General features: G+C 43.5%; 1 protein-coding gene across 1 annotated transcript; it reads right to left on the reverse strand.

The window, feature by feature from the left end:
• Positions 1 to 4997: 4997 nt before the first annotated feature.
• On the reverse strand, positions 4998 to 24242 carry Lsm12 (LSM12 homolog). The gene is made up of 5 exons (XM_048367058.1): positions 24051 to 24242; positions 22149 to 22282; positions 9484 to 9593; positions 7752 to 7878; positions 4998 to 6935 (listed from the first exon to the last, which is right to left on the reverse strand). Exons 1-5 carry the CDS (start codon positions 24172 to 24174, stop codon positions 6843 to 6845), a joined length of 588 nt encoding a protein of 195 aa, XP_048223015.1. The 5' UTR covers positions 24175 to 24242; the 3' UTR covers positions 4998 to 6842.
• Between the last annotated feature and the right edge of the window lie 1462 nt (positions 24243 to 25704).

Here is a 25704-nt window from a genome sequence, read left to right on the forward strand (position 1 = left end):
CAATTCAAAAAGGAAGTTAGTTCTACCTCAGACTTCAACAAAACTAGCAATTTTAAAAAGGCAAGAGGGATGGGAACACAATATGACAAAATTTGACCCCAATGCCTGCTCCAGAGAAATCAGAAAGCCAGAGGTGGATGGCACAGCTTTAATCCAAACACTCCGGAGGCTGAGGCAGGAATATCACAAGCTAAAAGCCAGTCTAGGAAAAAACAGTGGCTCAAATATCAAGCAAACAAAAAAACACCCTGGATCACTGTCATCTTGGTCAAGCAACAAATCTAATCATACTGATGACTACTGAATCTGTTTTATGTCATCAGGTAGGTATGAGAGAGTAACACAAATGTGAGTACAAGGTATTTTTTTCTCTTCCTCCTCCTCCTCCTTTTGCCAGTCCTAGGGCTTAGACTCAGGACCTGGACGCTGTCCCTCAGCCTCTTCATGCTCAAGGCTAGAGCTCTACTGCTTGAGCCACAATGCCATATATATATATATGCTTATATATATTTATATATAAAAATTTTTGGTAGCTTTTTTGAGTAGTGGAGATACGAGTCTGACAGGGACTTTTCTGCCCAGGCTGGCTTCCAATCACGATCATCAGATCTCAGCCTCCAGAGTAGCTAGAATTACAGTCATCAGCCCCTGGCACCCAGCAAAGGTGAGTATTTATCCAAAACAGGTTTGGCCACTTAGGGAACTGAAATCAGAGGATGGTTGTTTAAAGCAAACCCAGTTGATGAAAACACTTAATCTAGCAAAAAGAACCACAAGTGGAGGCACAGCTCAAGGGGTAGAGATCAAGGCCCTGAGTTCAAGCCTCAGTACTAGGACACATAAACAAGAACAAAAAGACACATCCGAGGCTTCCAGCAATGGGAAATTAAGCCATCTTATAACCAGCTTCCACACTATCTCCTGCTAATATTCCTTCGGCACTTGGGCCTCCAATATTAATTACATTGCTACCAGTATCCTCAGGCAGGACAGGATTATGTATGACCAAAAAGCCTTATTTGGGGGAGGGGTTGCTGTCCCTGAGCTTTTTTTTTTGTTCAAGGATAGCACCCTACTATTTGAGCCACACCTCCACTTCTGGGTTTTTTTTTTTTTTTTTTTTTTTTTTTTTTATGGTTAACTAGAGATTAGGAGTCTCATGGACTTTCCTGCCCTGGTTGGCTTCAAACCTCCTAGAGGATGACAGGTGTGAACCACCTGGTGATACATGCATTCTTAACTCCAAAAACGTTAGGAAGCCAGGTGCTGGTAGCGCATGCCTGTGATGCTAGCTACACAGGAGGCTGAGATCTGAGGATCACAGTTCAAAGCCAGCTCAGGCAGGAAAGTCTGTGATTTGGGGTGATTAGATGGAGGTAAGAGTCTTATACTTTCTTGCCTGGGCTGGCTTAGAACCGTGATCCTCAGATCTCAGCCTCCTGAGTAACTAGGATTATAGGCATGAACCGCTGACACCCAAAATTCCATGGGACCTCTCTCCAATTAAGCACCAAAAAGAGGAAAGTGGAGCTGAGGCTCAAGTGGTAGAGTGCTAGCCATAAGCAAAAAAGTTCAGGCACTGGTGGCACTAGCCTGTAAATGTAGCTACTCAGGAGGCTGAGCTCTGAGGATCATGGTTCAAAGCCAGCTTGGGCAAAAAAGTCCCCGGGAGAATCTTATCTCTGATTAACCACCAGAAAACTGGAAGTAGAGCTGTGGCTCAAAATGATAGAGCATTAGACTTGAGCAAGAGTTCAGGGACAGGGGCTGGGAATATGGCCTAGTGGTAAAGTGCTTGTCTTACATACATGAAGGCCTGGGTTCGATTCCTCAGCACCACATATATAGAAAAAGCCAGAAATGGTGTTGTGGCTTAAGTGGTAGAGTGCCAGCCTTTGAGCAAAATGAAGCCAGGGACAGTGCTCAGGCCGAGTTCAAGCCCCAGGACTGGCAAAAAAAAAACTTCAGGGACAACACTCGGGTCCTGAGCTCAAGCCCCACAACCACCATCACCAACAACAAAGTTCAGGGACAGTGCCTAGCCCCCGAGTTTAAGCCCTAGGACCAGCACAGTCAGGAGAGTCAAGAGGTTCACAGGCAAGAAACTTGAACTAATATTGAAATGGTTAAGAAATTTCCAAAATTTTAAAACACCAAATCAACAGCAGGTTCAGTATTAATCCCTGTGGCAAGGCTGTTTATATAACAGCAACTGGACATTCTGAACAGCAGAAACCCTCAACAAATTGTGCAGCAGCAGGTGAACAGATGCTGGGGGGGTGAGGTATACACAGGAAAAATGACCTATAGCAAGAAAGATATTACAAAACTGTTTGTGTATGTTTTGTCACAGATGGGATCTTTCTGTACCATGCTCTTCCAAGCTTCAATGTCCTTCCAATCCTGGGGGCATCTTCTCTCAACAGTCCTGTGTTCCATCCTTAACTTGGCAAAGGGAAGTAAGGAGTATATAGGATGTAGACTTGCATTAAGAGCCCGTGAATGAAGCTGGGCAACACTGACTCACACTTGTAATCCTAGCTACTCAGGAGGCAGAGATCTGAGAATTAAGGCTCAAAGACAGACCAGAGCCCAGAGCCAGTAGCTCACACCTGTAATCCTACTCAGGAGGCTAAGATCAAAGCCAGCCCAGGCAGGAAAGTCCATGAGACCATCTCTAGCCACCAGAAAACCAGAAGTGGCCCTGTGGCTCTAAGTAGTAGAGCACTAGCCTTGAGTATAAAAGTTCAGGGACAGTGCCCAGGCCCTGAGTTCAAGCCCCATGACTGACCAAAAACAACAATAACAACAACAACAACAACAACAAAAGCACCAGACCAGGCAAGAAAAGTCAGTGCGACTCTTTTCTCCAATGGAACACCAATAAAGCAGGAAGTAGAGCTGTGGCTCAAATGGTGGAGTGCTAGGCTTGACCAAAAAGAAAAAAAAACTCAGGGACAGCACCCAGGCCCTGAATTTAAGCCCTGGTATTGGCATGCCCAGGAACGCATGCACACGCACGCCCATGAATGGCAAGGCCTGGGTTTGTTTTTGTTTTTTTTTAACTCTGCCATCCCAAGGAATCAGGGGGGACTCTGATCAAGTTACTGACCTCAGTGCAACTTTTACCCTAAAGGAAAGTGGTTGTCAAATGATAGAGACATTTTGTAGGGGCTGGGGATATAGCCTAGTGGCAAGAGTGCCTGCCTCGGATACACGAGGCCCTAGGTTCGATTCCCCAGCACCACATATACAGAAAACGGCCAGAAGCGGCGCTGTGGCTCAAGTGGCAGAGTGCTAGCCTTGAGCGGGAAGAAGCCAGGGACAGTGCTCAGGCCCTGAGTCCAAGGCCCAGGACTGGCCCAAAAAAAAAAAAAAAAAAAAAAAAATGATAGAGACATTTTGTAGAGACTTCAGAAAGAGATAGATATCCATGAAAAATCGAGGGCAGAGATCTGGGCCCCCTACCTTTGCCTGAATGCTTTCCATCAGCCTCACTTCAAATACCCTCAAAAGACTTCTCCTCACATCTGCTCAGGACCCATGTACTCACTTGGCTTTTACACTCAAGGATGGTCCTCTACCAACTGAGCCATACCACCACTTTCACAGGGTAACAGGGTCTTATGTAGCCCAGGATAGCTTTGAATTTTGTGTGTATGAATACCTGGGCCTAACTTGGGGCCTGGGTGTTGTGTCTAGGCTTCTTTTGCTCAAGGCCAGCACTCTACCATTTGAGCCACAGCTCTACTTCCAGCTGTTTTGATAATTTACTAGAGATACAGAATCTCAGATTTTTCTTGCCTAGACTGGCTTTGAACTGTGATTCTTCAATCTCAGCCTCCTGAATAGTTAGGACTATAGGTATCAGTCATCAGCACCCATCAGTTTTTCTTTTTTTGGTGTTCAATTGGATAAGTCTCAGGGTCTTTCCTGCCCCAGCTGCCTTCGATCTGCAACTGTGATCCTCAGAGCTCAGCCTTCTGAGTAAGTAGGGTTATTGGTGTGAGCTACCGGCACCCAGCAGGACTTGAATTCTTGATCCTCCTGCCTAAGCCCCAAGTGCTAGGATCGCATGCATGTATCATCTCACTTAGCTCTAAACAAAGATTTTTCAAGCAAAGTTAGAACTCTGGAAATCACCTAATCCACTCCTGATTGAATCCTCTTAGGAATAAACTAATACAGGATTGGCAAAAAAAAAAAAAAAAAAAAAAGGAATAGAGAGCACCTTTTAAGCATTAGATACCTTAAATACCTTTAGCCCATCACATCAGTTCTAAGTGATGGGTGCTATTTCCATGTTTACAGTTGGGAAAATGAAGACTCAGGCAGGAGAAATGATTTAACAAGACACAAAATGAGAAATGGAATTGTGAGGATTTGAACCCCATTCCTATCTCCAAAGGCTCTTCCTCCTGTGCCTCACTGATTGTCTTTCAGCCATACTAACTCCATCTCTTGAGCTACTTCAAGTTTCCTCATTTAATTTTTTAAATTTATTTTGCCAGTCCTCAGGGCCTGGGCTTCTTTTGCTCAAGGCTAGCACGCTACCACTTGAGCCGTAACACCACTTCTGGCTTTTTCTGTTTATGTGGTACTGAGGAACCGAATGCAGGGCTTCACATACTAAGCAAGCACTCTACCACTAAGCCACATTCCCAGCCCAAGTTCTTTCATTTTAGAATGCCCAAATCAGCTAACACTCATGACAGTGGATTCACAGCCCTACACACTACCGGGAGGGAACTGAAGACACAGTGCATGTAACAAATTTCCTCTAGGCTCGTGATTACCCAGTGATTATTACAATACCTTCATTACTTTTACTGAATCTCAAGTTTCCCAGGAGTGACAAGGTTTCTTTTCATTTTCCTGTTTAATCTTTTCTCAGTGGCCAAGTGCTTGCCTAGCAAGTGCAATGTCCTGGGTTCAATCCCCAGTACCAAAAAAGAAAAAAAAAAGACTAAATCAAAAGCACGGTTCTTTAAATTGAATTCAGATCAATAACAGGTGGATTTAAAGATTTACTTCTCGCCTTCTATCCTTTGTGATGGAGCAGGAGGTTCATATCTTTTGCTCCCACATCCATTTCCACAAAACTTGGTACTCTGAGGCACTTTCTTAAATCACCTAATTTGCACATTTCTGAATGAGTTCTCAGAGGATGAGAAAAGGAATAAAAAGAGGAAGCAGGAAACTCAAAGGCATAGGTCAAACAAGCACACATGCCCTCTTTGGTTACCTTGGATTCCCTCCTCAAAGCGTTCTAAAGCACGCACAAACCCGAGACATGAATGATGGTTAAAAAAATTTGGGTTTTATTGTTTTTGCTAAACAATACTAAAAAAAAAATTTTTTTTCATTTTGAAGGCAGGGCTTGAATTATTTAATTTTGATCCATTTATTTAATTAAAAAAAAAGGAAGGGGAAAGAGATCATGGCCAAAAAAAAAAAAAAAAAAGAGCCCATACTCCACCCCCAAAGCTCTAGCCAGTCACATGAGCATCACCCATGTCCCACTCAGTGCCTGATAGTCAGCTGGAGGCACACTCTGCCCATGAGACTGCCCTGAAGGCACAAAGGCAGTGAGTGCCAGTCTCAGCTCTCAGCAGGTTAGTCAAACCAGACAAACTGGTGGGCTAAAGTCCAGAAATTCTTTTCAGGTTTTCTGCCCATTGGCTGAGCGTATACAAACCATCATTAGCTTGTAAGATTTCAGGGGGTGGAAGAAGGAGCCAGAGGATGGCAGAAGAGAAACTTCTATAGAAGCTCTGAATATAGGACTTAAGAGAGTAGATGGATTCCAGGTTTCTTAGAAGAAAAAATCAGCCCCAGAGAAGGATGAGCTGAGATGTGCCATGCAAGAAAGTTCTTCCTGCAGAGGCACGGGGGAAAAGGCAGCTGTTTCCTGCGTGGAGAGTGGTAAGAGGTTCTTCTAGTACCATCAAGTGAGACAAAAGGAGAATCCTGAGGCTGGGGCCAAATGCAAGACTGGTACATACAGTTAAAGACTAAAAGGCCATCAGGACCCTCAAAGCAAATCCCACCTGCACACACTGGCTCTACAAGTGCTGCAGGAGATCCTGCTGTGAACGAAACCGAGTTGGCTGTCTTGGTATGAGTGGTAGAAAGGGCAACACAGTTCTTTTCTCAGAGGTATGAAGTGGAAAGAGTGGCCATGATCTAGTAAAAAGAGACCTGCAAGAAGCAGAAAATATTTAGAGAACATTTTAATATATATTTTCATATATATATTTAAAGTTAAGAAAAATAAAACTAATTCAAGCCATGCCCTGTGCAAAAAAAAAAAAAAAAAAAAGAAAAGAAAAAAAGTTAAAAAAAAAAAAGGAAAAATTTAAAGTGAGACCCCAGCTGCTCTGATCTCAACTTAAGAATCACAGTCAGCTTGTTACTTTTATTTTGGAAGAAGAGATGTAAAAGTTTCTTTCAGTCATTCAGAAGGCAAGTGTAACCACTTATAAAAAACAGAATTGCAGGAACAGATTAGGAAAGTCAGAGATGAAGGGGCAAAGTGGGAAAGGACTTTTCAAAAATAAAATTAACAAGATGACTGTTCCATAGGGGGCTGTGAAAAGGACATGGTGGACCGAAGTCTGTTAGTCAAGTAATGGTTTAACTTTTAAATTATTCTCTTGTTCTTTTTTTTTTGTTGTTGGGTGTTTTGTTTGTTCAAGTCTAAGATTTGGAAATGCTGACCCTTTGTTCACAAGAGCCAACAAGAAATATAGGATCCCTTCCCTCCCCCGGCCTGCCTCCGTTGAAGCCACCACCACCGCCTTCTTGGCTGGATGCTGGAAGAGTCCTCCATGTGTGTGGACTCAGGATGACAAAGCAGCCTCCTTCTGTGGTTGTTGGGCTTGTGAACGCTGCAGTATCTTTTGGCTTTCCACATCTCTAAAATGTTTTTCAACCTGCAAGAGATCAAGCAGCTAAGTTAGAAAATGAGGTGGGCAAGCAAGAGCTCCTAAACAAATGAGTCCAGGCTTTACCAACCCTGGCCTGGCTGTTCTGGCTGTATAGGTACCTTTGGCACAGTCTACCAGCCTTCCCAACAAAGTAGGCAAGAGCCTTTTATTTCAACCACATTTTTGGCAGATTAGCTAAAATTAGCTTTGAGGAAGCTAAATTTGTAAGCTGAAATATGAAATAAAACTAGGGGAGATTATTACAAACAAAATTCCTCCTCCCTTCTTGATATAGGTATAAAGTGAAAAGCTAAGGGAGAGAGGAATTAGTCTCATACTTTTAAATCCATGAGAGTGGTCTTTCAGTATTCTTCTAAGACCAAAAAAACAGAAGGATTTTTTTTTCCAGTTTATTACAAATGTTGTGTCTCAGTCTCGAAGTCAGGTAAGATGCAAAGGACCAGAAATGTTCATGGCAACAGATTTGCAGCAACCATTCCTTCCTTGAAGAGCACCAACACCTGAGAAAAACCCAGCCTGGACTGAGAAGAACTGTTCAGGCATCTTATGGAATGGCCTGGCTAAAGCCATATGTAAAGAACATAGAGTTTGTTCCTCACTTTATTCCACATTGCTCACTCCAGGGCAGTAGACTGGAATGGAGAATACAAGCCACAGCTACAGAGCCCCATAGTAAAGAAGGTCAGGCAGAAATGCTAGAGAAGCATTGTAGATACAAAAGCATAGCATCTACTCTGATGCTGGAGGGTAAAGGCCAAGGGGAAGGTGGCTCTCCCTAAGCTTCTCAGCACCTTTACTTACTATTTTGCGTACATGGCTCAGTGCACTCCCCTCTTTGCCTTTACAGTTTTCCACTTGATATGGAGGTGTAATTACAACTTCTTCCATGACTACAATGTTTTTTTCTTGCCATTTACAGTCTTTAATGCTAGAAGGAGAAGACAGAAGGTGAAATGTCACCTCTTAACCAATAGGAGTGGTGGCAAATGCAAATAATCCCAGCACAGGAGACTGCGGCAGGAGGGCAGGAAGTTCAAGTTCCAAGCCAGTCTGGGCTATGAAGTGAGTTTGAGACTAGTCTGAGCTACTACAAAGTAAAAGATCCCACCATCTCAAAGAAGTTTTCTCTTTGAAATAGTGCACATCTCCTGCCTGATAAAGAACTTCAGCAGACAGACCCCAAGCTCCTAAGCTTACTATTCAGCTAACAGCTAGATGGCAGCAACCCAGGGAGAAGAACCAAGAAATATTCTCTGGGTGCCACTGGCTGGAAACTGATGCCTATTTAACCCAAGCAAAGGCTGGAATTGTTACTCTGAAGCAGCTGGGATCAAATCCAACCTCTGCCCAGTGTCCAGGGTCATAGAAAACCTATTTTAGGCTCTCTAGGCCATATGGGCTCTGTCACAATGACTGAACATTGCCACTGTGGGGCAAATGCAGCCACCACAGACAACGTACATGGAAATGAGCAGATCTGGACCACTGGGATAGATTGCCTATCCTTGACCAGGAGAAACACCACTTAAGACAGGCAAACTTCCCTTCTTAAAGTTATCTGTACTCTTCCCTTACTACACCCCATGGGGTGGCCCCTCTCAATTACCAGACAGCTGGACACTTGCCAGACAGAGAAAAACATTTGAGTTCACACTTGGGGAATCCCAGGGCAGCTGATACTACCAAGAGAGTTCCTTCACATACCTGTAAATGCTCAGATACACATGGCCTCAGACAGCTCGGGTGCCAGCTGCCATCTGTGCACCAGACCCTGGGTGGTTAAATAGAGTAACAGAAGGCAGCAGGGGGGAGGGGAAGTGTCAAATGTTCCAGTTTACAGCAGCTAGGGAAGCTAGTGGAGAGTCAAATGACTTCTACTGTGACAAAATGCCTTTGGAAGTGGTAAGAGGTAGCCTTCTGTACTCTCTAACTCCCTACTGTACATCCCAGTGTACACATGCTAAAGTGATATTGATAACTTTCCCTTAGTAAGACAGCATCAAGTTGGGCACTGGTAGCTTGGCTCTTGCCTGTAAACCTAGCTACACAGGAGACCTGAGGATTGCAGTTCAAAGCCAGCCTGGGCAGGAAAAGTCCTTGAGACTCTTATCTCCAAGCACCAAAAAAAGCCAGCAGTGGAGCTGTGGGTCGAGTGGTAGAGCTCTAGCCTTGAGCAAAAAAGCTCAGGGACAGCGCCCACTACCTGAGTTCAAGCCCAAGCTGTAGGACCAACACAAACAAACAAGTAACATCAGCTTTCTAAAGAAAGGTTTGATAACAAGAAAATACTGAGAAAGAAATCACTATTTCAGAATCTGAACTACTAGGTCTAGAAGGGACCCAAAGTTTTAGAGACAAGAAATGGAAGCCCAGAGATAACTGGTATGAGCACACTATTGTGTGGAAAGAAGCAACAAGCACCACATCCCTTGATGCCAGTGTGCTTCCAACACAATACTCATCGTCCCCCACACAACACAAACAGGCAACATCACTCCTAGGACAAGAGACCCCTTACCCTTCCCCAACTCACGTCTTGTGAATGGTCTGGAAGAGCTGCTGGCCCTCTAGGGAGACACCAGCGCTGATTGCATAGGCCTGGCTCAGCTTCTCCTCCTTCTCTGTCCGCGCTTTGCTGGCAAGCTAGGGTGGGAGAGATGAAAGAGGCTCAGAAAAGTATTCACTTCACCCTTCCCAACAGTCAGGACCTAAATTGAGGAGAGGTCAGAAAAGACTGGTCTGGAGAGATTCAGTTTTATCAGATAGCCAAAGTGAAACATACCCCACAGTATAATACCTCAATAGTTACTGCTAGTCTTAACAAACACACCTTCCTTTCTTCTTTCTTCCTGAGGACCTCCCAAGTGCCAAATATGTACTATATTTTGAAGGGGGGATGGGGGTGAAAAGACAGACTATATATACATGTAAACAAAAAACTTACAGACAACTAGCTGGAGGAGTGACTCAGGTGGTATACCGAGCACCTGCCCAGCAAGTGTGAAAGCCCAGGACCATTAAAAAAAAAAAAACCACACACACACACACCAATTTCAGACAGTAGTAAAAGCTAGAAGGAAAACAAAGCAGAGTAACATCATACAATATGCCTAGAAGGCTATGTGATAAGTGATGGTTAGAGATAAAAGGTGATGCATATGTATATATTTCTAGCTAAAGAGGAAAATAATGTGTATTGCTGCTGGTTAAAGACTCAGGTTTAGAAATTAACTCACATAACAACCTCACAGATCAAATTCTGAGGCTGAGGCTCTGCCTGTCCAGCACCATTATCTGCTCACACAAAGACTAGATCTCAACCATGGATGCTGAATACATTCCAATGCAGGTAACCCTGCTCTGCTGTTCAGTAAAAGGAAATGTCTGCACTCTACATTGTCTGTTCCTTCACTGCCCTCTGGTGGAACAATGACAAAATGATCAAAAGCAAGTCTAGCAAAACCTTTTTTTACTTATTTATTTTCTTTTTTGTAATAGACCTGGGGACTGAATTCAGGGCCTGGGCATTGCCCCTGAACTTTTGTGCTCAAGGCTAACACTCAATCACTTGAGCCTCAGCTCCACTACAGGCTTTTCAGGTGATTAGAGTCTCACAGACTTTCCTGCCTAGGCTGACTTTGAACCATGATCCTACGATCTCAGCCTCCTGAGTAGCTAGGATTACAGGCATGAGCCACCAGGGCCTGCATGGTAGTCCACTAAAACCTAGGAAATCTCACAATTTAAAATAACTCCATATTACTGGTTATTAAGAGACTTCAGAGTACAAATTTGAGTGTGAAACAAATATGCTGGACAAGACAGTTAAGACAAAGACAGACAATGCATTTGAAAACCAAATGAATGATCTGGAGATTGTTCAGCCTCAAGAGTAAAGAAGCTACACCACAGTAAACACATGCACAAACATACAATTTTTCACCAAACATCAGCTCTATAAGTACAAAAAGAGATTATACTCTCCAGCATGTTCCAACAGTACCTAGATGCTTGGAATCCTTAAATATTTTATATTCTGCTTCTATAGTGACCCTTTAAACGAAAAGCAACAGTTCTATAGGAAGGAAAAGTAAACAGCAGAAAGGAAGGGGTTATAGAAAAGTGAGTAGTCTCATCTTTTAAGTTTCAGAGTGTCTGAAGGAGAAAGGAGAGGATGTGAATACATAAGGACTATACGTAAGGACTAGTCCATAGCCCCATACATACTGTTATTTCCAGTTTCCCAGGGAAGAGCAGAAAGCAAGGCAAAACTGTAGTACTAGGAAGCCAGAGTTCACCCGGTCTCTAGGATATGGACAGACTCAAAAACAATAGCAGCACATAAAATAATCTTTCCTTGTTCAAGCCTGGCTGCCATTTAGTCTCATCAGGCTACAATTTTACAGAGAATTTTTCTTTTAATGAGTCGTAACACTTCCAACTGTGGCAAGAAAGCCTTGTTGGCTTGAAAGCACTCAGTTTCTATGGAAAGAGAACTGCTGACAGCGTATTTTAAGCAACAAGCAAAGCAATACTTAGGAACCAAGAAAACCTTGGTAACAAGGAAGTTTCCTTGAGTCGTGCTTTCTAAATAACGCCTTAGAAAACCTAAAGTCACCAAGGAAAAAAAGAAGCTGGAGGGCAGCAGAGATCCTAGAAGCAGCCAGTGGACAGTCAGGTGTTCATATCATAAGCCAGGACTTTGAAAACATGTTTTTCCCTGGAAAACCAAATCTAATGCTGGGTCAGACTAAGCTACTTCTTTCTATAAAGCCTGTGGTGACTAGACAGCCTGAGTGTTCTGAGTAAAATGTTCTTGTCACCTACATAATAGTTTTAAAATGTAACATCACTTCATTCAGTAAGAGATGAGTTGGCTCAGGAAACCAGTTTAAGAATGGAACTGACAAATTAAGCTGGAAGGAGTAGGGGAGACTGAGATAGGAGCCACGTTTGGATCTTTACCAGAGAGAGAATAAAACGAACATAAATCTCAGCCAAAGTGATTATTTAGATAGCCAAATGTGTCACTGTTACACAGGCTATTTCAAAATACACCCTCTTTGTCCCCCCAAACACCAGTTGCACAATCTCTTTTGAAGGTTCTGAAAGCAAAGGAAAATGGATGAGGTGATTCTCTACTTCAATTCTAGTGTGAACAGATTTCAAATGCTGAAAGAGCATAAGGGACACTTGGAACAATCAGCAGAAATGCGTGCAAGCTGGCTGGATTGCTTATTTCTTTTTTCCCTTTTGCTGTTTTGGTGGTGCTAGGGATCGAACTCAAAGTTTTATACACATTTGGCAAGAGCTCTAAACACAGCTTTAGGGGCACTATATCCCTTAGCTGTATCTTATTTCAGCTCCAGATCTTCATGTACTTTTTAGCTCTATCTATACAATTAGTCTTTGCAGATCTGAACTCTGCAAACCCTGAAGCCTCCAACATACAGTTCACAGACTGTATTTTCATGCATTCTGAAAAATGTTTCAACATGACACTGAGCTGCAAGAATCTACTTTCACCAAAGTTGTACAAATAGAGTGAAGATCTCCCACAGTGGGCCCAACCAATTAGGCAAGGAGAGACTGTTTCCACAAAAAGAATCTAGAAGTTATTTCTTCACCTCAAAACTGAGATGAGGGGCTGGGGATATGGCCTAGTGGCAAGAGCACTTGCCTCGTATACTTGAAGCCCTGGGTTCGATTCCCCAGCACCACATATACAGAAAATGGCCAGAAGTGGCGCTGTGACTCAAGTGGCAGAGTGCTAGCCTTGAGCAAAGAGAAGCCAGGGACAGTGCTCAGCCCTGAGTCCAAGGCCCAGGACTGGCAAAAAAAAAAAAACTGAGATGAGGTCACCTTGCTTTTTCCTAGCACAAAAACTCATGTAAAATGTGGACAAGCCTTCTTTTGAAGAGCAAGTGATCATCTTAGCTGTTATACAAATCTAAATGTTTTTACATTTGGGAGGTATTAGTTCTGGGACTTGAACTCAAGACCTGGGGCTCTGTCTTTGAGCTTTTTGCTCAAGTTAGTGCTTTACCACTTAAGCCACAGCTCCATTTCCAAATTTTTGGTGGTTAGAGAAAAGAGTTTCACAGACTTCCCTACCCAGGCTATCTTTGAACCATGACCCTCGATCACAGCCTTCTGAGTAGCTTAGGTTTACAGGTGTAAGCCCATTGTTACCCAGCTTCCCCCTCCTTTTTTTTTTTTTTTGTAAATGTGTATCTATGAATGGTCTAGTTATTCCAAGCTAGTATGCTCATGATTATTGTCAGAAGGTCAAAAAGAACTGATAATAGCAATGACCTAAATAGCAAAGGTATAGGGTACACTTGTTAGGCTTCAGGTCATTGGGATTACAATTTATCACCCACACAAAACCCATTTTCAATGGCAACGTACTAGCTGCTGGCCTCACTACCAATCAAAACCAAGGCACTAATTAGCATCTAAAATAAAAGGCACCAAGTTTAAGAACACACTGGGCTCAGGCAAATAAAAAAGCGTAAACCTACAAACATGTGTTATTAATGTGCATGTGGCTTAACTGAAATGACTGCACATGACAACCTGCACTTACCTGCCTCTCCTTTCATTTTGTATGATTCCCAGTGAAAACAAAGTCATTCCTTGTTACTAACCAGTGCTTCCTCCTGGGGCCATTTTATATATAGCACCTTGATGTGGGCAAAGGAGAAAAGCACATGAACTTGATACCAAAGCACCATCAATATTAAAAGGCTTCTAATCATGCCTGCTGAGTAACCCTTAAGGGAGTGACTGAATGAACACCAAGGGCACACATCTCTCATGCATTCAGTGACTCAGACAGGAAGAAAAGATAGTAAGCCAGGCACTGGTGGCTCAGGCCTGTAATCCTAGCTACCCTCAGGAGGCTGAGATCTGAGGATCGCTGTTTGAAGTCAGCCTAAGCAGGAAATTCTGTGAGATTCTCATCTCCAATAAGCTACTCAGGCTAGAAGTGGCATTGTGGCTCAAGTGGTAGAGTGCTAGCCTTAAGCAGAAGCTCAAGGACAGCATCCAGACCCTGTCTAACAACAACAACAACAACAAAATCCAAACACTACACACACCACCTTGTTAGTTAGCAGCTGGGCAATAGTATTTGCATATAACCAGACCATAAAAGCACAGGATTCCTACTGCTAGCATTTAAGAGGCAAAGACAGCTGATACAAAGGAAGCAGAGAGAAACCTGCTGGTGTGACTGACTTCAAGGAACCACTCTCAGCCTACCTGTGTATTTGCCCTCATAGGGGTTAGGAAGTAATGCAGCTGCTACCTAAAAGCTTTGTGGGGGCTCCCAAGGGGTGGTAGACCAGAAGACAACTTTTACCCCAAGAAACCTAGTTGCTCTTGCATAGCCCTCACTGTGTGGGGGGGCGTGAGGGGGGGAGTACTGGGGTTTGAACTGCCAGCCTTTTTCCTAGGTAGGCACTCTGCCACTTTAGCCGCCCCCCCCCCCCCCGCAACCCCCCAGCCTTTTCTTTGCCTCAGCCTCCTGAGTGCTGGGCACCACTACTAGCTAAAAAGCTCTCATTGTTAGTTTGCAAGAGACAGGCTCTCATCTTCCAAATGGGTACATATTGAGGAGCTTGAGTTCAAGGCTAGGCCAGGCTAGGCTACACAGAGAGACCTTGTATCAAAACAAAAAAGATTTCTTCCAATTATCAATCCCCAAGTCTCCCTGTTCTTCGCTATAAGTTTCTACCTCAAAGTTTCTAATATAATACTGTTCTACCTAGCAAAGCCTAAGGCCCTAAATTCAATCTCCAATACAGAAAACAGGGCACTGGTGGCTCATGCCTGTAATCCCAGAAATAACGGAAAGCCTAAAGTAGCCAGATTACAGCCCCAGAGTAGGCACAGATAGGAAGCAAAAACCTATGTTGAAAATATCCACCAGCAAATAGAACTGGGGGTTTCAATCAGGTGGCAGAGTGCTAAGCCTAGCAAATACAAGTCCCTTTGTTCAAAACTCAGTAACACACACACTGCTTGAGCCAGATGTGATGGCATGCACAGTTATAGTCCTTGCTTCTTAGGAGGCTAAGGCTGGGAGAAGCACTTGAGTCCAAGGCCAGCCAGTATACATAGTATAACCTATCTTTTAAAAAAAGCTAAAATAAAAAACCAGTCAGATGCTGGTGACTCATGCCTATAAACCTAGCCACACAGGAGGCTGAGATCTGAGGATTAACGCTTGAAGCAACCTGAACAGACAAATCCAAGAAACTTTTTTTTCCAATTAGCCACCAAAAAGCCAGAAGTGGAGGTGTGGCTCAACTGGTAGAGTGCCAGCCTTAATTAAGCAAAAGAGTCAACTAAAAGCACAAGTCTTGAGTTCAAGCCCCGATAACAGCAAAAATTGATATATATTATATGATAGGAAAATGATGCTTAGTATGAAGAACTGGTAGAGACTTGACCCTAAAGACTGATTTGTCTTACATTCCAAGATTTTTTCAACTACAGACCCTGCCCCTGATCATATAACATTGATGATGCTTTTCTGCTCTTAAGAACATTTATTAGTAATACAGATGTTTGAGTGTTTGTTTCATTTAGACAAATCTTAAGTTACTTAGGCTATACACAGAGTTAGGAAAAATAGGAGACTTTGCAATTAAAATTTAAAGTAAGCCAGGCACCAGCAGCTTACATATACAATCCTAGCTACTAAGAAAGCTGAGATCTGAAGATTGGGGTTTGAATCCAGCCCAGGCAGGAAAGTCTATGAAATTCTCACCTCAAATTAATACCACAAAGCCAGAAGTGTGGCTGTGGCTTAAGTGGTAGAGTACTATCCTTGAGCAAAAAAGCTCAGGGTCAGTGACCAGACCCGGAGTTCAAGCCCCAGGACCAGCACAAACTTAAAAAAAAATTTTTTTTTAAGTGAACTCAAATTCCCATAACCATAAGATCTTTTCAAATCCATGCACAGTAACATAGACAGAGGATGTAACTTAATGGTAATATTTGTTTAGCATGCATAAGGCCCCAAGTTCAATCTCCAACCCAAGAACAAAAATAATGAATAAGATGTCCATCTATTGGTAGTTAAGAGCATGACACATAAAAAGAGTCCCAAGCCGGGCGCTGGTGGCTCACACCTGTAAATCCTAGCTACTCAGGAGGCTGAGATCTGAGGATCCCAATTCAAAGCCAGTCTGGGCAGGAAAAGACTGTGAGACTCTTATCTCCAATTAACCACAAGAAAACGGGAAGTGGCACTGTGGCTCAAGTGGTAGAGCACTAGCCTTGAGTTGAAGAGTTTGGGGACAGTGCCCAGGCCCAGAGTTCAAGCCCTATGACCAACAACAATAACAACAAAAAGTCCCCACTCTTCAAGAAGGCACTTAATAAGCTCATTTATTTCAGCTGTTTAACTAAAAGAAGGGGGGAAGGGAAGAAGGCAGTTTAAAGATCATATAGAGGGGCTGGGAATATGGCCTACTTGAACAAGGCACTGGTGGCTCAGGCCTGTAAACCTAGCAACTCAGGAGGCTGAGATCTAAGGACTGTGGTTCAAAGCCAACCCAGGCAGGAAGTCTGTGAGACTCTTAGCTCCAATAAACTACCAGAAAACTGGAAGTGGAGCTGTGACTCAAAGTGGTAGGAACCATAGCCTTGGACACAAAGAGGCTCGGTGAGTGTCCAGGCCATGAGTTCAAGGCCTGCAATCCACCAAAAACAAACAAAAAAGAGCTCAGGGACAGTGCCCCCTTGACCAATGCAAAAAGCAAAACAAAACAAAAATCTGGTAAATTCGGACATATTCAAAACCATTTCCTAGGAACACTACTAAATCTTGGGTAATTTTTTATTCCCGGAGTATAAAATACTGTCAATTTGGCTGGGAATGTGGCTTTGTAGTACAGTGTTTGCCTAGCATACATGAAGGCCTAGGTTCGATTCCTCAGTACCACATAAACAGAAAAAGCCAGCCAGGCACTGGTGGCTCACACCTACAATCCTAGCTACTCAGGAGGCTGAGATCTGAGGATAGTGGTTCTAAGCCAGCCCAGACAGGAAAGTCCATGCAAACCTTATCTCCAATTAGTCACAGAACAAGCTAGAATGAAGCTGTGGCTCAAGTGGTAAGTGGGCTTAACCAAAATGAGCTCAAGGACAGCATCTACACCCACAGTTCAAGCCCCAGGACCAGGGGGAAAAAAAAAATCCTACTTCACTCTACCAGGAGGTTTCTAGGGCTCTTGCTTCCAGGCAGGATTTAAGCCTTCTTGGTTTGAAATAGCAAACTAAGAAAGCCCTATAGTTGAAGTAGTAGTATATGACTTGTTACTAGCACTCAGGAGGCTGACGTAGGAGGAAGCTAGAGTTTGAGACCAGCCTGAGCTACCTAACAAGGTCCTGTCTCAAACAACAATAAAATAAAATAGCCACCATTATTATGATTAGCCAGGACCTCACTTACAATGGATTTGGGTATGTTCTTGTACATTTATTTGAATACTTCTATAAATTTGGGAGGGGGGAAATGAAGGAGGAGGTAGCAAGTTGGATAAGAAATGTACTCACTGCCTTACATATGAAACTGTAACCCCTCTCTCTACATCACTTTGACAATAAAGAAATGAAAAAAAGAAAGTAAAATTTGAAAAAAATGTGGAACATTTTAACTGGCAATAGATATCAAATGATATCAGAGGAGCTGGAAGTACATCTTAGTGATAGAACATTTGGCTAGCAAGCCATGCTCTTGGGCCTTGGGCTCAATCGGCCCTATCTCAGTTATACATGAGTAGATATTCAAGACTTCCCCCTTCTGTAGGGGGGAGTACTGGTGTGTGTCTTCTCCCAAGCTCCCATTCCACTGTTAGGGATAGACATTAGACTTCCTAGCCTACAGTGACCTGCCAACTGGAAGCAAAACAGGCTGATTTCCAAGAAGCTGCTAGTTTATACCTTCTCTAGTTGAGTCATTACTAAGTATTTCCTTTAAAAGTCCTTCTCTTAGAGGGAGGGGGGAGGGGAGGAAATGGAGGAGGCAACCAATCATACAAGAAATGTACCCACTGCCTTATGTATGAAACTGTAACCCCTCTGTACATCACTTTGATAATAATTATTCAGAAGAAAAAGAATACAACCAAAATACACGCTAGAAATGGGAAAAAAAAGTCCTTCTCTTCCATTCCTGCTGGGTTGGATTAGACAAATATCCAGTTTATATGAACAGGTTTGATTAGGCAAAGTCCTTTCTATGTCAATAAGAAGAGCCAACACGTGATGGCATCTTCACTGGCAAGTTTTGAGTACAAACTGCTCCACCAGACAGTGAGCATCTGAAGCACTACACTGCACCTCCAAGTATTTTAGTTCCCTTCCATGTAATTAAGTAATCCTTCATCTTAAGAAAACCCTCATCCATGCTCTCAACAATGGAGACTTTTCCATGTTACTCAAGGAAGACATAAATATCTATTCAGATTTAAGTGTTATAAAGAACAGTCCAGGAGGCACATGAATTCCAAATCACTCTACAAGGAAGAATAACAAAGCATCTTGAAAGGGTTTTCTTGGTGGCAATCCAGATGTTTGAATTCAGGGCCTAAACACTGTCCCTAAACTGTTTTGCTCAGAGCTAGTGATCTACCACTTATGCCATAACTCCACTTTCAGCTTTTTTGGTGCTTAAGAGAAGTCTCAGGGACTTTTTCTGCCCAGGCTGGCTTCAAACTGCAATCCTCAGATCTCTGCCTCCTGAGTGGCACAGACTATAGGCATAAGCCACAGGCACTTGGCATGGCAGTTTACTAAAAGGTGTTTTTTTTTGGTTTTTGTTTTTTTGTCAGTTGTGGGGCTTGAACTCAGGGCCTGGGTGCCGTTCCTGAGTTCTTTTGAACTGAGTTCTGCACCATTCCAATTTTCTGGTGGTTAATTGGAGATGAGTTTCATAGACTTTCTTTCCTGCCCAGGCTGGCTTTGAACCTCAATCCTCACATCTGAACCTACTGATTAGGTAGGATTACAGGCATGAGCCACCAGTGCCTGCATAAAAGGTTGATTTTTTTTTTGGCCAGTCCTGGGGCTTGGACTCAGGGCCTGAGCACTGTCCCTAAAAAGTTGATTTTTAAGGGACAGCAAATACAGCTTACTCATAAACACATCTGACAAAGCAAAGATTAGCAAAATCCAAAGATAATCAACTTTCATCTAATTTTAGTTTTTACTTTCTGGTTTTTTGGGGGGTTTTTTTGTTTTGTTTTTTTTTTTGCCAGTCATAGGGCTTGGACTCAGGGCCTGAGCACTGTCCCTGGCTTCTTTTTGCTCAAGGGTAGCACTCTACCATTTGAGCCACAGCGCCATTTCTGGCTTTTTCTGTTTATGTGGTGCTGAGGAATTGAACCCAGGGCTTCATGCATGCTAGGCAAGCACTCTACCGCTAAGCCACATTCCCAGCCCTAAGTTTTTACTTTCTGACTACTCTTCCCAGTAACTTTTTTTCAACATTTTGCAAGAGAACTATTCAATAAGAAAAGTAAAGATTTCTGATATTCACTGCTATTACTTCCTAAAGTTTTCGTGTGAAAGTGGCTAAACAACTACTTTGCAAAATAGTAGTAAGCAAAACTGACCGGCAGAAAGCAAAGCACTAAAAACAAAGATAATTCGCCAACTAAATAAACAATATCTATTGCTATTTAAGGTCAAATATAATAAGAAAATTGCAGTAGGGCACTAGTGGCTCACAATTGTAATCCTATCCACTCAGGAGAATGATGTGATCGAGGATCACAGTTCAAAGCCAGTGACTCTTTTATCTCCACTTAACCATCCCCAAACCAGAAGCTGTGGCTCAAAGTGGTAGAGTGCTAGCCTTGAGCACAAAAATCTATAGAGTGCCCAAGCCCGAGTGCGAGCACCATGGCTGCCAAAAATAAAAGAAAAAGAAAGGGCTGGGAATGTGGCTTAGTGGTAGAGTGCTTGCCTAGCATGCACAAAGCCCTGGGCTCCATTCCTCAGTACCAAATAAACAGAAAAAGCAGGAAGTGGCACATTGGCTCAAGTGGTAGAGTGCTAACCTTGAGCAAAAGAAGCTCAGGAACAATGCCTAGGCCGAGTTCAAGCCCCAGGACTGGCAAAAAAAAAAAAGTCTATATGCTTCAAAGAATGGACCTCCTATATTGCATAACTTTCAAATGCGAAACCCAAGATCCTTAAAAATCTGACCTTGGCTATCACTAAAAAGTGTGGCATTTCCCTGAAATCTGACAAGGGAGCTGCAGATCTGAGGCAACTTCATTCAGTAGCCTCTATTGTTGCAGCTGCCTAAGTGTTTTCTTGCTTTGCTGAACTGTAGAGAACATGCCACATTCCCAAGGGAATACCCATTACAAGATTCCCCTGCAGGGAAAAACTAACCAACTCAAGAGATTTCAGGAAAGGCAGCTACTACTGAAAACTGAAGGCATAACTTGAACATCCAACAAATACTTATTAGACAGCTACTCTGTGCAAGGCTGTATAAATTAAATAGTGAAACTAACAGGTATGGTATGTATTCTCACAGAATAATAATATTAAAAGCCAGACATTAGAAAAGTAAGCAAATAATACATAATTATAATTACAAAAAGGCTATGCACTTGGTAACTTTAGGGTCCAATTTGCCCAGGACACACCTGTGCCTCTGTCCCAGTGTAAAAATAAAAGCAGCCCCTTTTACTCTCAAAACTTCCTGGGTTGTGCTCTAAGTGATATAGTCACTCAAGCTATGAATGACAAGGTATTATGATAATACTGGAAGCAAATTACTTTAGCTTTGATGATAAGAGAAGACTTCTTGGAAGAGATGCCATTTACTAAGACTTTAAGGATAGGATTCAATTTTTCTGGCAGGAAGTATTCCAAGAAGAGGAGACTTTAAAACAGTAACAAGTCCAGGTGCAGGTGGCTCACACCTGTAATCCTAACTACTCAGGAGGCTGAGATCTGAGGACTGAGGTTCAAAGCCAGCCTGGGCAGGAAAATCTTTGAGACTGTTATCTCCAATTAATCAAAGAAAAAGCTGGAAGTAGCGCTGTGGCTCAAGTGATAGAGCACTATGCTTAAGCAAAAAAGCTAAGTTCAAGCCCAAGGACCGGCAACAACAAAAAGTGACTTAAGGCTCCCTAAGCTCAATCTGTATATGTAAGATTAAAATATTCTAAACAGCTACTGAGGTGTTAGACCTCAAAATTCAAATATAAAGTAAAAAATGAAACTATAAAGCAGTGCCTTTTAAACTTTTATTGCTGGAATCCCTTAGAACCTGAAAATTACTCCAATCATATATGCACACAGTCATATCATACAATTTTAGGAGGTTAATAGGCAATACTCTATCTAATCCTACTACCACCAGAAGTTCACGCACAGACTCCAGGATTAAAAAAAAAAAATCCCTCCATATAGAGGGCAAATCTAGCTTTCACCTAGCTAGGCGCTAATGGCTCATGCCTGTAATCCTAGCTACCTAGGAGGCTGAGATCTTAGGATCATAGTTCAAAGTCAGCCTGGGTAGATAAGTCCCCATGAGACTCTTGTCTCCAATAAACCACTCACAAACAGGAAATGGAGCTGTAGCTCAAAGTGGTAGAGTAACAGCCTTGAGCAAAAGAGCTCAGGAACAGCACCCAGGCCCTGAGTTCAAGACCCACAAACCAACCAAAAAAAAAAAAAACCAGATGGAGAAAAGGTGCAATCCAGAGCCTGGCATTGGATAGGCAAGTACTCCACCACTGAACCAGACCCCCCAGCCCAAAATATTTCTTTTTTTTTTTTTTTTTGCCAGTACTGGGCCTTGAACTCAGGTACTGAGCACTGTCCCTGGCTTCCTTTTGCTCAAGACTAGCACTCTGCCACTTGAGTCATAGCGCCACTTCTGGCCATTTTCTATATATGTGGTGCTGGGGAATTGAACCCAGGGCTTCATGTATATGAGGCAAGCTCTCTTGCCACTAGGCCATATTCCCAGCCCTCCAAAATATTTCTTAAGATCTGAAGATATCCAGAAATAAAGAGGAAAAAAATATGTAAAAAATATCAGAACAAGCAATTTTAAGTCAATATAAAATAGACAATGTATTGGTATCACCAAGAGTTAATCAGATTCATCTTTCCCATCACTTTGGAGAGCCAAACCTGTCCCTCAATTCTTACCTTACTAACATTGAGTGAAGCTAGAGGAGGAGGGGTTTCTGTTCGGTCATTAATTATTTCCACTTCTGAAACATACTGTAAGTTTATGAGCAAGATATCTGCATGGTTGGGCTTTCCACTGGAAGAGGGACATTCTGGTGAGAAAATAAAGTTAAGGAAAATAGACAAGCAGAGATATACCCCAAACGAAGCATAAAAAACAATTCACACAAGGCAAGTGTACAAGGTACTCTTTATATCACCTGTCCTGTCACTTTCCTCGTGCTCAAACCCATGACCAAAAGATCTCTCCACATTTGACCTGAAACCGAAAGTCTCTAAGATGTTTCTGTCACTTTCCCTAAGGATTTTATGGAGGCATGAGTTTCAATACCTCACATGCACCATTTGTCTTAAACCTATGAACCTGGTACAATAGTCCCTGACTCTACATAGGATTTTTTTTTCCTTTAGTTTTGAAATTTCTCATTTTGCTGAGGAGAAAACTAGAGCAATTGGAAAGGAACACCAAGGGTGACTCGCCTAGTTAATCCATTCATCCATCTATTCATTCATTCTTCAATCATTTACTAAGACCTTGCTCTACTACTACAATTAAAAGTAGAATAAGTCCTCTTCCTAAGACCCTTACAAATTAAACCACTTAGTGGAGGTATGACCTCTTGGATTTGTTTTGTGTTCTTTATAAAAAGAAAGAGCAAGTAGACAATCATTCCTACATTAGTTTAAGAAGACATATTCCTAAACTAGAAAGCTACAACTGGTGGTTAAATGAATTAAAATGCTTGCCACTAAGGCAGCAGACTTGGTAGGAAACTTCATTTGGAAGAATGCCATAAAGGATTACTTCTCAAAAAGAAAAAAAATAAAGTAAATAAAAATCCAAGTAAACCCACCTGTAGCTCAAATAAAAGGGGAAGCAGTTTTATTCCAACCAGGAAGCGTTTTGTTTCCAAGAGTGAGTTTGCTGGAGTAATTCAGAAATCATTTCCACCCCAAAGGAGCAGGCCACCTCTTCCATTCAGTTTAACACTGGTACTTTCAAAAAGGAGGCCACTACTATGGAAGTCAGGACTCCATGTGCTGGACTAAGCAAGAGAAAATGAGAACTTACTCTGTCACCTGTAACCCACATTCATACATAAACCCATGGGGGAAAAAAAAACGTGGCAAGCCCTGTCTAGACCAATTTACCAATCAAACTCCCCCCAACAATTATTCCAAATGATTTAGAGACCTAAAAGTCAGAGCTCAAGCAAAGTACACACACACATACACACACACACACACACACACACCTGCACCACACATATAAATCAGCAATACAAGCCAGCACTTCAGAGCCAAACTCTGTCCTGCAGTTAGTCTCCCCTGATAAGGGCAAGGACCATTTGGTCACCATCCCACCGCCCTTTCTCATACCAGATCCCACCAAGAGATACCCACACACACCCAAATTCCCTAACCCTGCCCTACTAGCAGTTCCTTACCCTACACATCCCCTCCCCATAAGATTTTACCGACCTGACCCGACCTGACCCTCCATCCGGAATCAATCCACCAGCTCCCTCCCACCACCAGCCCTTCTACTAATCAGTATGTCCCCTCTCATAACGTCCCTCACCCCCGAAAAGCCACCCGCGTGTCAAGCGTCCTCCACCCACCAACCCTGGGTTGAGGGCCAGCTCCCGCAGGGATGGGAGACAGGGTCCCTAAAGTGCCCCGAAGGGCCCGCGGGAGGGGGAGGGGAACTCAGGGCCGTGCGCATGCGCTCCCGGCGCCGCGGTAGCCGGTCGCCCCAAGGCCCGGAGAGGGCCCTAGCCGCCGCTGTCGTCCCCCGCCCCCCCCCCCCACCGCACCTACACGCCGGCCTGGCCTCGGGTTCCAGGCAGGGAAGGATACTTAAAGCCAGCATTTTGGACTGGTAGTCGAAGGCTACAACCTCGCCCTGCAGCCGCTGCTCCTGGCACGTCCGGCACGACACCTGGCTCCCAACGCTGAAGTACTCGCCCGGAGGAGCCGCCATCTTGGGAGAGCAGCCGCGGCCGGCGGCGGCGGCGGCAGCAGCGGGCGAAAGCCGGGCCCCCAGTAAGCGCCGCGCCGCGACGCACAGGGCGTGTTGACGTCACACGCCGGGGCGTGGTCTGCCCCTGGGTGGGGCGAGAGGCTAGGTGGAAAAGAGAAAAGGAAATAAAAGAGAATCTGAATACAAGTGGTGTTTGTGCTGTTGGGCCCGGTGTGTTGAGTGCTTGTGAAGCCCCTTTCAGAGTTAAGGATAAATGGCCTACGCGGAGAGAAAAGCGGGAAAAGGAAGGAACTATAGTATCTACTTAGGTGCACACCTTGCACAAAAGAGTTTAATGAAAAAAACTACACAAATCAGCTAGGCGCTGATTGCTCACAACTGTAATCCTAGCCACTCAAGAAGCTGAGATCTGAGGATCGAGGTTCAAAGCCAGCCAGGGCAGGGAAGTCTGTGAAATTGTGATCTAAGATAAACTTCTAAAAAGCTGACAGTGGAGCTGTGGCTCAAGTGGTAGAGCGCTAGCTTTTTTTTTTTTGGCTTGCACTGGGGCCGGAGCACTGTCCCTGACTTCTTTTTGCTCATGGCTAGCACTCTACCACTTGAGCCACAGCGCCACTTCTGGCTTTTTCTATATATGTGGTGCTGAGGAATTGAACCCAGGGCCTCATGTATATAAGGCAAGCACTCTACCACTACACTAGGCCATATCCCCAGCCCAGAGCTCTAGCTTTGAGCAAAATCGTTCAGGAACAGTACCCAGGCCCCTAATTCAAGCCTTGGGACAGGCACAGAAATAAATAACGTTTTATCCTTATTTACATATGAGGAATCACAGGCCCAGACCACTTAACAGACTCACTGCAGATGATTATAATTAATTATAAAGTGGTTATTTAAAGAACATAATGTGGCTTAGAGGTATAGTGCTTGTCTAGCATGCATGAAGCCCTAGGTTCGATTCCTCAGTACCACATAAACAGAAAAAGCTGGAACTGGCACTGTGGCTCAAGTGGTTCAATGCAAACCTTTAGCAAAAGAAGCTCAGAGAGCTGGGGATATAGCCTAGTGGCAAGAGTGCCTGCCTCGGATACATGAGGCCCTAGGTTCGATTCCCCAGCACCACATATACAGAAAACGGCCAGAAGCGGCGCTGTGGCTCCAGTGGCAGAGTGCTGGCCTTGAGTAGGAAGAAGCCAGGGACAGTGCTCAGGCCCTGAGTCCAAGGCCCAGGACTGGCCAAAAAAAAAAAAAAAAAGAAGCTCAGAAGCAGTGCCAGCCCCTGAGTTAAAGCCTCAGGACAGGAAAGAAAAAAAAAAACTAGATAAGTATTAGATAAACTGGAAACTGAAGCTTAGGTCTGCCTGCAGTTTATTAAGCTATATGACTCAGCCAGCCACAGGCAACAGTGGCTCACACCTATAATCCTTACTACTCCAGAGACCAGGGTCTGAGAATTAAGGTTCAAAGCAAGCCTGACCCATGAGACTATTATCTCCAATTAACCTCCAGAAAATTGGAAGTGGAGCTATG

The sequence above is a fragment of the Perognathus longimembris genome, chromosome 17, assembly GCF_023159225.1.
Source record: "Perognathus longimembris pacificus isolate PPM17 chromosome 17, ASM2315922v1, whole genome shotgun sequence".
Taxonomy (NCBI): Eukaryota; Metazoa; Chordata; class Mammalia; order Rodentia; family Heteromyidae; genus Perognathus; species Perognathus longimembris.